Source organism: Haliaeetus leucocephalus, unplaced genomic scaffold (genome assembly GCF_000737465.1).
Source record: "Haliaeetus leucocephalus isolate CR32 unplaced genomic scaffold, Haliaeetus_leucocephalus-4.0 Scaffold140, whole genome shotgun sequence".
Lineage (NCBI taxonomy): Eukaryota > Metazoa > Chordata > Aves > Accipitriformes > Accipitridae > Haliaeetus > Haliaeetus leucocephalus.
In genome coordinates this window covers 4700120-4715273 of record NW_010972576.1, presented here as the reverse complement: position 1 = coordinate 4715273, position 15154 = coordinate 4700120, and the positions used below count along the sequence as shown (strand labels likewise).

General features: G+C 37.5%; 1 protein-coding gene across 2 annotated transcripts in view; it reads left to right on the top strand.

Annotated features, from left to right (window-relative positions):
* GUCY1B3 (guanylate cyclase 1, soluble, beta 3) overlaps window positions 1-15154 on the top strand; it is a 44199-nt gene that overhangs the window by 22135 nt on the left and 6910 nt on the right. The window contains exons 4-9 of one of the 2 annotated variants that reach the window (XM_010586103.1): window positions 59-256; window positions 8888-9118; window positions 10510-10626; window positions 11456-11589; window positions 12405-12602; window positions 14548-14686. In XM_010586103.1, coding sequence (XP_010584405.1) covers window positions 59-256; window positions 8888-9118; window positions 10510-10626; window positions 11456-11589; window positions 12405-12602; window positions 14548-14686 — 1017 coding nt within the window. Of the gene's footprint in view, window positions 1-58; window positions 257-8887; window positions 9119-10509; window positions 10627-11455; window positions 11590-12404; window positions 12603-14448; window positions 14687-15154 lie in introns of both variants that reach the window. The other variant, XM_010586102.1, reaches the window with a different exon arrangement.

The following is a 15154-nucleotide window of genomic DNA, read 5'->3' as shown; positions in this document are numbered from 1 at the left end:
TTTCTTCAGAACTAATACATGAATGCCTTATAACCATGTTTTTAATTTCTTATTCCAGAACCTGGATGCTTTGCATGACCACCTTGCTACTATTTACCCGGGTATGCGAGCCCCTTCCTTTAGATGCACTGATGCAGAGAAGGGGAAGGGACTCATTCTGCATTACTATTCGGAAAGAGAAGGTCTCCAGGATATTGTCATTGGAATCATCAAAACAGTAGCTCAGCAGATCCACGGTACAGAAATAGATATGAAGGTAATGTCTGAAGGGATGTACACATTGGAAGTTTATGTCATTAGGACAAAATTAAGAAAATCAAAAGTGAAGTGATGACAAACAATCATTTTCATTGTTGCTGTCCTCTGTGAAGAAGTGGCATCAGTACTGACTCAGGAAGAGCCATCATCATTTGTGTTGCTTTAAGGACAGGTCAGCCATGTGCTGGGAAGGCCAGCACTAATTTGCAAACAGACCCAATCGAGAACAGTTCAGAACAATATCCCCTTATTCAAAGAAGGAGATGACATGTACAGAAATTAGATACTGGGTTATTTGGGGTGCTTTTTTCCACTTTATTTTATATTTGGCATATATTTCTTACTGTCTACTGTGTTCTGTGAGAACACAGACATTTTGTCTCTGCGTCCTAGATTCTTCATCTATGTGCAAACTGTGAGGCTGATGTGCGTTGATGAGGCCTGGCTGGCGAGCAGAGAGTTTTCCTCCCAGCCTGCATGCCAGGTCCGTCCCAGAACCAAGATGTGTTTGCGGGTCTCATACTACCACTATGTGGGAGTGTGGCTGGATATACACCTACAGCCCCAGAAGTGGAAAAAATGTTCCTCAGTCACAGAGTTTACATATTGTCGTGTGTGCTAACTCACTTGTGAAATGGGAAAGAGGCTTCTGCTTTGTGTCCATACAGAGCAACAGAAAGATTTAATTGATCAGACCTTGCATATCTAATAGTACAAAATCAGAGTTTGATCCAAGGTGCAGATGTATCTGAGGAAAAACAGCAAATAAAAACTTTTTGGTGTTAGAAATAGTGCAACTGATATAAAATACTTTTCATCAAGTAGAAAAGAATCTAAGCAGGTACAGCAAGCATCTTTTTTTTTTTTTTTTTTTAAACTATTCCCTAGTCATACTACATTTCTAGCACAGTTTCATTATATACTTGCTCAGAAAATCTGTTCCGGTTTCATGAGTATATCACAAAACCATGATCTTGCTTAGATAAGAGATTTACAAGGAACCCAATGACAAAGGTATTTGTACTGCTGTATCAGAGTATTTACCTTTTAGGTTTCTTGTTATAAGCTAGCTCAGGTTCATAGTGAATGGCTAGTTCTGTATAGTGATAGCGATATACTTGATGTCCTTGTTTATATTCTACTTTGTGGAAATCCAAAGTTCAAACTTTACAGCAGGTGTTAGTAATCATATACAGAAGAATGCAACAGAATCAAAACAATCCTCTTCCTTAGGTCCCTGTTTATTCAAAATGTTGAGACAGACAAGGAGGACCATGTTGGAAAGTTGGCTGCAAGAGTGCTGAAGCTGTTGCTTGACAAACATTTCTTTTGGTAGCACAGGCAGCTTACGCAGTCCCCCTTCTCTTACTGTTCAAGCTTGTCCTATGACAGCTTCTTCAGCTGTGTCTCTCTAGCTGTTGTGAAGATATAAAACAAACTAGACTGAGGAAATGAACTGGGTTCAAAAGAACAGGGTTTTTTTCTGGATTATTTTTACCCACATCTATTCCTTCATGTGGTTTGGTGTTCTCTCTGTCTGAGAAAGTTCTGCCAACATAGTCGAGAGGTCATGCAGAGACAAAAGTGATTAGTAGGGCAGAGGAGAAATCTGGGTTGTGCAAAGCAGCTACCAAAACACACTTTTGACCTGTCCTCAGTCTGAATGTTACTTTTTTGAGAAGATTGTATTGGACGATACTGATATCCATCTAGGACTTCTCACAAATAATGTATGTTCCAAAGAGGTTTAAATATTGATTCTAAATTTAATTCCTATTTTCATTTGACTTTGTTAGGCTTTTCTGGAAATTTTATTGTTGCACTGTAATTAAATAGAAATTTAATAGTATTGGTCAAACCTATTGTAAGTGAGCACAAAGTTTAATTTAAATCCAAATTATTCTTTCAGACTGAGCCAAAAGCACTTAGGTGCCTAAAAATGTAGGTATTACCTCTAAATTGAAGAAAGTGCATATTTTCTATATTTTATTTTGTCTGATTCTGTGTTTTTTCCCTTGTCCCTATTAGAAAGTCATGTGCCCTCAACCCTGAACTTTTTCTTGTCTCTGCTGGTTAATAAAGCCTAGCTTTTGACACCTTCAATGACTTTAAATAGTGCTTTACTCCACAGGTACTCACAAACTTCAGTGGTAGATAAACAGAGTATAATCAGCTACTTGTTTCTGTAAAGTGAGAGTGCCAAAATTTGCAGCTTATCCACACAGACAATGAAAGTCTCCCTTTATTGCTCCACAGGTCAACTATTAATCATAAATGGTACAGAGTGATGGTTTTAAAGAAGAGTAAGTCTGCCATTGTGGTACCTGGCTAGTTTTACACTGTTCGAAAAAATGAGAACAGGAGAAAAAAATTGACTGACTTCTTTAATCTTGGTCCCTTGCCTCATAATTTAGTAAATTAATGCTTTCATGTTTCAGACTGTTAGTAATGCATTGTTTGAAATAGCACAGCACAGAAAAACAATGGAGTTGCTTTTCATCCCCTCAGTTTTTGTGGGCTGATCAATGCCTCTTAGGTAAAATTTTGGTTTGGACTTTGGTTAGAATTTTGCTTAAGAAAGTTTTTTTTTTTTTGGAACTGATAAGAGCCTCAGTGTCTAGATGTAAGTTTCTGATGTTGTTATGGGCGTTGCCTTCCGACTTGCAAAAACAGAGCTGAGATTCCTGAGTTGTCCTTCCAAATCTCTTTATCGAAAGCATATACATAACAATCCAGCACAGGACTGGTTTAGTAAGTTCTGCAGTTCTCTTTATATTAGTGTATAGTTGTTACCTGCAACTTGAAGTTTAATACTTTATTATCCACTTTTCTTCTCCAGCTGTTTAGAACAAATGCTTGCATAAATCTGCTTGAGAGAATGCATGCTTCTAAGTCTGTATTTTCATGAAATTTTGCTTGAATTTGTCTCACATGTTACCAGTTTCTGTGAAGGTGGTAGCAGTTCTTAATTGTTTACAATAATGCTGTTTTTATTTCATTAAGTGGTTAGATTTTGTTTCATGGGTTACACAGAATCACAGAATGGCAGAGGTTGGAAGGGACCTCTGGAGGTCATTTTTTCCAACCCCAGCTGCTCCAGCAGGGTCACCTAGAGCCATTTGCTCCAGACCATGTTTAGACAGCTTTCAACTGTCTCTAAGGATGAAGAGTCTGCAAACTCTTTGGACAACTGGTGCCAGCACTCAGTCCCCCTCACAGTGGAAGAGTGTTTCCTGATGTTCAGACAGAACCTCTTGTGTTTCAGTTTGTGCCCATTGCCTCTTGTCCTGGCACCAGACACCACTGAAAAGAGCCTGGCTCCATCCTCTGTGCGCCTTCCCTTCAGGTATTTGTACACATGGATAAGATCCTCCTGAGCCTTCTCTTCTCCAGGCTGAACAGTGCCAGCTATCTCAGCCATTCCTCTTCTGAGAGATGCTCCAGTGCCTTAATCATCTTGGTGGCCCTTCACTGGACTCTTTCCAGTAGCTCTATATCTCTCTTGTACCGAGGAGCCCACAACTGGACACAGCACTCCAGGTATCGTCTCTCCAGTGCTGAGTAGGGGGAAGGATCACCTCCCTCAACCTGCAGGGAAGACCTAAGGAATCTCATCACAAGAGGAAAAATAAATATTGAGAAAAACACATTGTTCTTGTTTTGTCTCAAATTGTTTCTTTGGGTGGAGAAATAGCTAAAAAAAAAATAAATGTTTAATTTTATCATGTTTCTGCAATTTCACACAGAACTATTTTATATATGCATACATACATACATACATATATATATACATGTTCTGAAATACAGTAGAGCTTTATTTTCCCAGAATGGTGTCCTTCAGGAAATGTGCCTTTTCTTTTAACACCTAGGGCATGTGTGTGCTGAAGGCAAGAAAAAAAAAAAATCTCAGTTTGCCTCTGTTAAACTCTGTTAGCACTGAAAGGAAGGCAGTTTGTTTTGAACTTGGATTCCAGTTGAATAGCTCAGGAAAGCCTAGGTTGACATTAATTGATTAATTAGTTCAAATCCAGTTTGCCTTATCTTCCCTGATTTGGTAATCCATTTTTAGCTAAATAGAGCTAAGACTATATAATTTTTGCAGCAGGTATTGTCCCAAGAATTGTTGCTGACTATGAGAACACACTAAGAATATTTAAGTTCTGCCAGTCTCAGTATGCAGACTAAAAATCTTTATGGTGGCTGGTGACCAGCAGCCTTTTGGCTAAGCCTTCTCTTGCTTCACTTGTCGGAGGTTGTTTGTGTATAAATGAGGGTGACCCGTGGAGGTAAAGTCAGGACAGAGATTCCTCAGGCTACAAATGGTACAGGTCAACGGAGAGTGTTGTAGAATCCTACAAAGCCCAAAAATCTGTTGGGAAAACAGACTTCTGCAGTTCCGTTATCATCTGAGAGCAGATTATCAAAATCTTTCTTTTAGACAGGGAAGATAGTTACAATATCAAATGAGAAACGTCCAGGGGGAAATCCTTGATGGGATGGTAATTTCTGACTGTCTCATTACTAATGGCAGTATAAAAAAACAAAGCCAGAATGTGACCAGCTGCAGAGCTGACCTAAAAACTACTTAGGTACTTGTGGAGGACAAGCAGTACTGATCCATACATTAAAATGCTAGCTGTGTATGAAGACAAATCAATCGTGGAGCATAATCAGCCTCTAATTCTGACATAAGGGCAGCAGGAAACTTCGCTAGCTCCAGGCTCCGAGGTTTGGTGCAGTGAGAGTCTCTGCCTTGAAACCAGCTGCCAGGTGGAGACATCCCTGCAGTTTTAACTTTGGGTGTGCAAAGCTAAGAGTGGTGCCATTTCCACAGTGAACTGCTTTGCCTCAGGATCACCCTGAAACAGCTGCGGTGAAATTTGTCAAGTAGCATTGCACAGGTGGTTTTGATCAGAGGCAATGAAGAATTTCGTCCTGTATTGACCTTTAAATGGCAAAATCCTGACTTTGCATTAATCTTCACAATCTGGTGGAAAAAGATCTTGTCCAAGGACATTCTGTCCCTCCCTCATGCTGAGGTACGAGTATGGATTGGGGACATGCTCATATCTATAGAATTGAGTCTTCTCTTGTAGATACATCAGTGAAAGTTTAACAGATAGCATATGTTTGTTATACATGCTGTATCACAATGATACTGCTTGATTTAATATTGTGTGTGAAGCTCACCGAATATATTAAACCACAAAGTCATTTTAAAGTAACTGTTCTCTGAATAGTCCTTCCCTGAAATATTGGTGTGACTTTTCACTTGGCTAAGCAAGGACAAACTCTGAAGTTATATCTTCTGGAAAGCACAGGCAGGTTAGCAGTTAGATGTTATATATTCTCTTTGAAACCAGGAGAGTGATTTTTCCCTTCAGTTTTTAACTGCAGTTACTATGGTGATTGAGCTCTTAGACGTGGTGAAATGATGTCACTTCATGAGCTAAGACCGCAGGGGGAGGAAGAATTAGACTTGATTCCTGGCTTTGTTGCTTCTGTCACTGAACTTTCATTTGTCAAGCATTTAGCAGAGGCTTCTTCAACAATATTTAAATGATACTGAAGTTCTGTGGCTTGCAAGAATGAAACAATATATAAGTTCTATTCTAATTAAGCTTACTGCAGAGTATCTAGGGCACGTCTTTATGCGAGATAAGTATCTGGCCAATTAGGTTGGATCTGCAGGTACAAAGGTCAAAGGACAGAATTTAACATATTATGTTAATGGCCAGAAGTGCTTATTTTAAACTTGCTGACAAGGTGGATGAAATCATGAGATAGGAAGATTAGATAGTGCATAAATGATGTGAGCAGATAAGGTGTCGCGAAATTACATATCCAATAGGAAGTTATTTAAGGATGAATCAGTAGCTTGCTAAGCCTGGAGAGGGGTATGATTGTAGCTTCTGTTAATAATGATTTGTGCGTGGATGACCAGAATCAAATTCAGTAAACCAGGCATGTCCACAGCATATCAGGTTTACCAGGAGTGTGCAGCTGGCACTGTGGCTGTTTTGTAGATATGAGACATTTCCATGTGTTTGGCCTGTTGTTCATCTCCTGCCCTAATGTGATGCCCTAGTAAAGCAAGCATTTCTAGATGCCCTGGAGTCTGGTCAAAAATAGTGTTGCAAATGAACTTGAAGATGGCTGTGAAACTTGCAGCTTTGCACTGTTACTGACACAGTTCTAATCTATAAAGGTTAGGAAAATAGCACATCATGTGTGATGTAAGCTTGTAGGATCTGTGGAGGGTCGTGTCTCAAACTTAGCTAGACATCTTGAAGCATGTAGCACTTCTGTTTTTATAGGTGGGGTTTTTTTAACCAACACTTGAGTTTTGTTTATGCATGCATTATTCATTTCTAATAAATGGAAAAAAATGGGAAGTTATAAAAAATCTATTAGGTGCTGCATGGTAGCAGTTAAAAATCTGTAAGTACAAGTGCAGGTTGGTAACAGAATACTAGTATGCAGTGACTAAGGCTGTCATTAGGTGATAATATTAATATCTCTGGAAGGTGATGTGCTGTTAATATGAACATTTCCTTAAAAATTATTAGATCTTTAAAAGGGAATTTTAGGACTGCTTTGCTGAATGAAGAAGCTTTTCATCCAAAGTATGCATTTTTTTTTCAGTAGTGGCAAGAGCAACTCTTTGAAGTAAGATCCAAGACTGGAAATGATCTGGAAGCATAGATCAATTCTAGTGATAATTCTACACAATCTGAAAAAGGGTACTGTGTATAATCTTGGCTATGCCTTGATGCAGTACTAGTAATAATAAAATAAAACCTGTGGGAGTGTGTATGAGTGATAGTAAGAACTTAAGACTATAACTGCATTCTGTCAATCCTCAGTACGGCCACAGCCTCTTACAATTTCAGGGATAATGATTTAAAAGAAGAGGAAGACATGGAGAACCTTTAAACCCTGAATTCAGAGGAAAACTGGGTTTCCATCTACTATGTTCCATTTTCCTAGACAAACCCACATAACTTGTTTTCCTCAAATGACCACCACATATTCTTTCCAAGGTTTACCTCTTATTAACTCATAATTTCCCACTTCTCTCTGCCACACATTGCCATATGGATTATCAACACACTTTCTTCAGGAACTTAGGTTTTATCATCATTAACATTTGAACTTGTTCATGCTTCCAGCTTTAGGTACCTACATTAGCTGGTAAATTTAGTAGGCTGATCTTTCTCTAAGTTACTTACATATGCAACAGAAAGAGAAGACTAATGCAGCAGATGGTACAGAGCACCTAAATCAGGCTTCTGCTCGGAACTGTCCTCCAGAAAAGCCTGTCTTTCCTTTAAGTGAATAGTCAAGTAGGGCATCAAGGAACACTACTGTCTTAAATTAAGCATCATTTAGCAGTAAAATAGTTCTGTTGTTTTAGACTCCTCCATTTGTATAGGAACAAATAAAGGAATCGGCACTCCCCATCTGATCAGCTAGCATGGCTGACAGTTGTGGAGGAGAAATAATTAGTAAACTAAACATCTAAGGGATCAAGTGCAGTGTTTGTGCATATCCGTTCTGTTTTCATATTGTAACTGTTAATCTCTGTGGTTAGACTATGTGTAAAGGGCAGAATCAGGATGCTTAGAGATTTTAAGAAGCTTTTTTTTGCTTCAGTAGCTTTAGGATCAGACTCTACATGAAAGTAGAATCAGGTGCAACATGTTCCAGAAGGCTGCCGCTAAACAATAGTGTGTAAATAGAATTGTTCTGTTCCAGTCATTAAATCTAATTAGGCTTGAGAAGAGGTGAATTTGGTCTCTCAAGGTAAATTACATTATTCTATTAGTTACTAGCTTTAATTATACTGCAATACATGACTCTCACTGCAAACAAAATAATCCCTATTAATTTCATATTTTCTACTAACTTTGAGTAAAATTACTAAAGTATGAAATGCTATATTCAAGACACTTATTTGAGATTTGACTGTTGTAGATGACTCTGGTTTTGCTGTGATTTCTTTTAATATGGAATGCAGCTTGGAGAAGATTGTAATTGCTTTTAGTTTTATCTGTTGGTCCTGATCTTACAGTCATCACTGCTTGCATGTGTAAGGACTATATATTCAAACATCTGCTCCATCCACCTTTCTTCTGGCTGACTGTGACATGCCCATCCTCTGGTCAGCACTGTTTGCTGTTGTATTATAGATCTTGCAAACAGCTTTCATCAAAATAAGGATTCAAGTGGTCTGTGTAACTCAAGACTTGCCACATGTTCATTCAAGGGGAGGAAAGAGTCCTGTTTTCTGGCATGTACTGGTAAAAGCAAGCATAACTTGAGCCTTGACCCGTGATTTCAGGATGTGCATTTCACTCAGACTTTATAGATTGTATTTGAGTGATCGTCAATATGTTGTTCATGCAAAGGGCAACTGTGGCTAAGCAAAGGCATAATTATTCACCTGGAATTATAAAGACTGTCTAAAATCAGAAATACTTAGTAGAATATAATATTTTTCAAGATGCTGATAGCATTCTTGAATTCATCTTTCTGCTTTAAATGTATTCCTGTCTTCATAGTAGCATTCCAGTTATTAATGAGTAGCAGAGTTTTCAGTTTTTCATGTTTTCCTTCATTTTTCTAGGTTATTCAACAGAGAAATGAAGAATGTGACCACATTCAGTTTTTAATTGAAGAGAAAGAGTCTAAAGAAGAAGACTACTATGAAGACCTCGACAGATTTGAAGAAAATGGTACCCAAGAGTCTCGCATCAGTCCCTATACTTTCTGCAAGGCCTTTCCTTTCCACATAATATTTGACAGAGATCTGGTCGTCACACAGTGTGGCAATGCTATATACAGAGTCCTTCCACAGGTTAGATGATTCTTATACATGAATAATCATAGAGATTCCTAATGCTAGAAGCTTCAAAGTTTTATTTCAAAGATGAATAAAATAGATTCAGGATTCTCTGTCTAAACAGTGTTCCTGTATAACTATAATTTTTACTACATTGTGCTCCTCTTGTTTGAAAAAGGACAGTGAAAATAGCCCTAATTCTACAACAGCGCTGTTCCTTATGGTCATGTCCATGTGCAGTAAGAGAATAAGCTTGAGCAGAGAAAACCTGATCACCCCCACAGTTCAGGTGTTAGTTTGATACCTGATTCTTTCTTGTAGCTCACTCCAAGATACTTTTGCTATGAAAGTGGCAGATAACTCTTTAAAGTGGATGTGAGACAGTCAGTGCAACTTGGCCTGGGGTTCAGGAAATGATCTTGCTTATACTACTGTATAGTGTAGCAGCAAGTACATAATCTATAGATATTACTTGACAGTAATGCCTTCAAATACTTAAGGTGTCAGAATAACTGAAGAGCAGAATAACAGAAGCTGTCGTATACTTTCTTGGCTTGTGCATCAAAGGATCAGTATTAATGAGCCATACTATATTTGTGATATGTATATATGTGTTCTGAACTGAATGCTGCTGCTGCAATTTCCTCTGGTTATTTACAGTAAAAGAGTACTCAGAGGTCCTTATAATGTTATGTATTCTGCGTATGAATAGGATACCTCAGTTCTTGCCTGAAAGCTGACAGTGTTTCTAAAAATAAGCAACAGGTAAAAGCAGTAATATGAGAGAAGCTAAAGGTAAGATGATGAAAACATCAAATGATCTTTACAATTATGTAGGCTAATGTTGCACATACCATGTTGTTTCTGAATCATGGACATACTTTTAAAATCAATTTTATGTTACTTGGTCTTTCCTGCAATTTGTTTTTGGTGATTTCTCTCTGAATTTTGCAGAAACATTTGAAAGAGGAGCTTTGTAAGTAGTTCTGCCAGATTTTTCCCAAGGGGATTCACTGAACAGCTATAACAAACTATTCAGCCTGCTGAGGATGGCTATCAGAATCCTTATTATCGGAGTTGATGCTTTAGAGAACATAGCTCACGGAAAAGGGAGTTTGAAGAAGGTCACTTAGGAGGAAGACACTGGAAAGCTTTTTTTACTGTAGAGTGGGAACAGTTTGACAGATAACAAATGTGATAGTCTAACACAATTTTACAAAGTAATCTTGCAGACTAGAATTTCACTTCGAAGTCAATATACTTGTGATGTAAAATCCTTAATTTAAAAACCTTGTGTTTTAATGGAGAATGCATAAAGTATATATTATCTTCCATTCAGTATATTTTTATTATAAAACATAACAATCTATTTTTTTCCTTTTTTTTTTTTTTTTTTTTAATTCTAGCTGCAGCCGGGAAATTGCAGTCTGTTGTCAGTTTTCTCCTTGGTCCGGCCTCATATTGATATTAGTTTCCATGGGATCCTCTCACATATCAATACAGTCTTTGTGCTGAGGACCAAGGTAACTAGAGAATATTCACCTGGCTTTTCTTTAAGTAAGTATGCTTTGGAGAGATAAGAAGAAGTGCTGAAAGCTCAGAAGTCTTCGGAGAAAATTCTTTGCACAGTAGTACGCTCAGTTACTTTTGCATCTTGAGCCAAGAAAAAGTCACAGGCGTGAATTCATGTGTATCTGTTAAATAGAATGCTATATAGGCATGATGAAGTACGTATACTTCATGTCTGATGCTTTCTTTGTAAGGGGTCAACCCATTATATGGTGTTGTACCAAAGTAAATGTAGAAAGGCAATTACATATACTTTTGCTTCATAACAATATGGGAGACAAATATGAAATGTGTTCTTGCTTGGGCCCATACATTCACACACAGTTCTGTGTCCTTTTCTCTAAAGAGGGCAGGAGAGGAGGTGGGTGATATGAATGAATGTAGCATGTAGAGTAGCACCTACTACGTCAAAGAGGCTGTTTATTTATAGAAAACTGTACCTGAGAGAAAACAAGATATCTTAGATGTGCTCCCAGGCGCAGATAGATCTTCATAGAATAGGCAAGACTTTTGTCAAACTATTGTTAAGAAATGATACAGAAGAAAACAAGAAGTTATGAACATGAATATAAAGAAAGATACCATGCTTTATATCTTTGAGGCAGCAAATCACAGTACTAAAATATGGGTATGTTCAAGTGAGAAATTAATTGGGGTTTAATGTAGGCTGTAACTCTATTCCAGACATTCTGACTGCCTTCTTAGTGAAGGCACTTACGTATGTGGCCTGGTGCATAACACACATACCATTGTCCTTATATAATTGTGACTTTTGATCACTAGGAGGGGCTGTTGGATGTGGAAAAGCTGGAATGTGAAGATGAACTGACTGGCACCGAAATCAGCTGCTTACGCCTGAAAGGGCAAATGATCTACTTGCCTGAAGCAGACAGCATTCTCTTTCTTTGTTCGCCAAGGTACTTTAAACCTTAAGAGTTCTATAACGTTGATTTTCATTTTACAGTTACTAATTTTAAGAACATTTAGGGGAATAGTACTACAGAGATTAATTGGTTCAAGTAGTGATTTCATTGATTTTGAAGTGTTTATACTGAAAGAGGGAGGAGCATTTAAACATCGGAACATGGCTGATTATTAAATAATTCAATATAAACACCGGGATGCTCTGGCCCAGTTTGTACAAATGGGAATTCCTTATGATTCCGTGATTTTTGGCAAGTTTTGTCCTTTGTTTCTTACTCTGAGAGTGCTAAGAAATGCCACAATGATTTGGTTTCCTCTGTGGATTCATATATTTTTGCAGTAGTTTTAATGTAATAGAGCAGTGATGATTATAAAGAAGTGGTTGCAATGGGCGATTGAATGGAGGGCTTCTTAGCTAAGAGCGTGTTGAGCTAACACACCAGACTACACAGTTATGATATGTTAATCTCCTGTGTAAAAGGGAGAGAGTGGATGAAGATAGAAAGGGAAGAGGCTACCTTAACATAATCTCACTTTTATTTGTGTACTGAAGTATGTGTATTTGATATGTTCATGGAAGTCACCAGTGAGAATTCTGTATTTAAATGCAAAAATAGAGCCATGTGTTAACGTGAATGAACACAAATAAGGTATTTCATAGAAGGGGTATGTTGTACAGCTCATCACAAGTTCAGAAGCATAATCTTTCTTCTCTTATTCAGCAGCCTCTGCTGCTCATTTGAATTTTAAATGCTCGTTTGGCAAGTTTAATTGTACCGATATTGTTACATATTTCTCCACATTGCAGTGTGATGAACTTGGATGATTTAACCAGAAGAGGTTTATATCTGAGTGATATTCCATTGCATGATGCTACCCGTGATCTGGTTCTTTTGGGAGAGCAGTTCAGAGAGGAATATAAACTGACTCAAGAGCTTGAGATCCTCACTGACAGACTGCAGCACACACTGCGTGCACTGGAAGATGAAAAGAAAAAGACAGACACGTAAGAATCAAATCCTGATTTTGAGCTGAAACAGTCACATCAATATATTATTTATAGCTACCTTCTGCAAAAAATAACAGAATCTTGGAAGGAATATAAGAGATATTCAGGGCCGATAATTTTGGAGTCAAGAAAGAACATTTTACTTCAATGCCTCATAGGGTATTTCTTTATTTAGATTGTCAAATATCATCTGCAGTCTAGGCTGTTACAGGCACAGGTGTTTTGATGGCTCCTTCCCTGAGAAGGAAAGGTATGAGAAGTGAACTGATAATTCTTTTTGTTTTGTGAATTACCTAAACCAGTAGTTTTGCACATTTTCTTATATGCAGTCCCTGTAGCCAAGATTAATTTGATGAATGCCCAAATGCTACTATTTGACAGAGTTCTGTAAACCAGCTGTAGACCATTTTGTCTTTTTGGACTGCCATGCTCACAGGCTAATAGAACAGAAAAACATCTTATAAGCCTTGAAAATAGTCTATGTAAAGGTGAGGTTTTGCAATAGGCTAATGCTAGGAATTTGGTTTTATAGTTACCTGTAGTAACTTTTGGGGCTATCTAGATAATACAACTATCTAGATTTAAGTACATAATAATAAAGTATATGCATTGGGCCCCAAATCCATTTCTACAGGTAACTATAAAATCAAATTCATAGCATTAGTCTATGGCAGCTCAGCTCAAGGACTACTGGCAGGTAAATTAAACAAAAGTCTGTGTGACAAGCCATGTGGGGTTGATGGTTTTCTCTTGTTTATAAAACATAGTTCCCATCTCTGTAACAGAAGAATTTATTGTGGATTATGCTTGTTTAGTAGTAGAATTAACATTTGTTGTGCTATGAATTCTACTGACAGATTTTTTTTGTAGTAGTAATGGAAATTATTGAAAGGGATGAATGGAAGAGTCAGAGAGAAAAGAAGCCTAAAAAATACTTTTTCTATTCATTCCTGGTTACTTGCTTTATAAAGTCATTTTATCTTCAGGAATTCGAGCCTTCTTGGCAGCCGCTGGAACAGACAGTGTCAGTTACTATATCATGTGCCAAAAGTATTCACTAATTATAACTCATTGCAGTAGTGAACTTGCCAAAAATGCAACTAATGAGGGTTTGTGCAGGAGGCTGTGTACAAAATGATGCTTAAGATTGTGAAACAGTCAGAGATCTTCAGCTTGCCCACTTAGCTGTGTAAGGAGGGAAATATACCTTATGATGGCAGTTAGAAAGTTGAAGGAATATACATGAGAGTGGAGTGAAGCTCTGTGTGTGTGATTTGGATTTTATTTTTGCATAATTTCTAATATGAACAAGTCTTAGTATGTCATATAGACTATTAATTATAAAAACATGCAATAAACCCTAAAAGCATCATTCTCAACAGAAGAGGAAGCATTTAGCAATGCATGAGTTGATCAAGCGTGGAAAACTGTCTGATCTCTTCATGGCCTTTTTTGCAGATTTTATGGTTCTGTGAACAAAACTAGATTATATGAGCTGAGAATATGGCAGAAACTCTTAAGCAATAAGCAGAAATGATCCAAGACACTATTAACAGATCATGTCAGAAGAATTAGTAATATATCCCTCATTTTATTGGTAATTTAGGTCTATTAGTGTGTGTTTGAAATGTCATGGCTTTAAGTACACTGATGTAGATCAGTTCCTGTTTCCCAAATAACATATGGATCAGTAAACATCATCTTTTATATTGCTCTTTGACGATGCAAGTATGTAATAAACACTATGAGAGGTACTAAGTTAATATTTGAAGAGTGCTGGTGCAAAGACCTTTCTCCACATTCTTTCTGTTTTGCTTCTGCCTTTCTTTTCTTACACATTTAGATTACTGTACTCTGTTCTACCACCATCAGTGGCAAATGAACTGAGACACAAGCGTCCTGTTCCAGCTAAGCGGTATGACAATGTGACCATTCTTTTCAGTGGCATTGTTGGATTCAATGCCTTCTGTAGTAAACATGCCTCTGGAGAGGGAGCCATGAAGATTGTTAATCTTTTAAATGATCTTTACACGAGATTTGATATTCTGACTGATTCACGAAGGAATCCATTTGTTTATAAGGTAAGCAGAAGATTTTCAAAGTATTTAATCTGTGACTTTTCAATAATTTACTATCATGTCACTCTTTTCAATCCTTTGGATTTTAGTCTTTTTTAAAAAAATAGTTATGTTCTCAGTCTTTGTTCTCAGTCTCAGTGTTACCTGATATTACATAGCTAAAGAAGAGTATGTTGTTTATCTCTAAATGTATGAAGGAACATAAAGGGCTTAGTTCTCAGCATAATTTCTTCACAGTCACCCATTAGGTGGATATATAAATCTACTTCCACCTTTAGCAGTTGTGAACACTTACACAAGCAGTTTGTGGTTCTGCTGACCCTGTGCTTTAAGGTTTTCAGTCATATACCTGGGTCTCGTGGTTGTAAATTATAACTTATTATTCAGTTATTCAATGTGGATTTCATTCCGAGGTTGCAGATGCATCTGATAGCAGGTAGACAGGGAGAGAGAGATCCCATATATATGTAC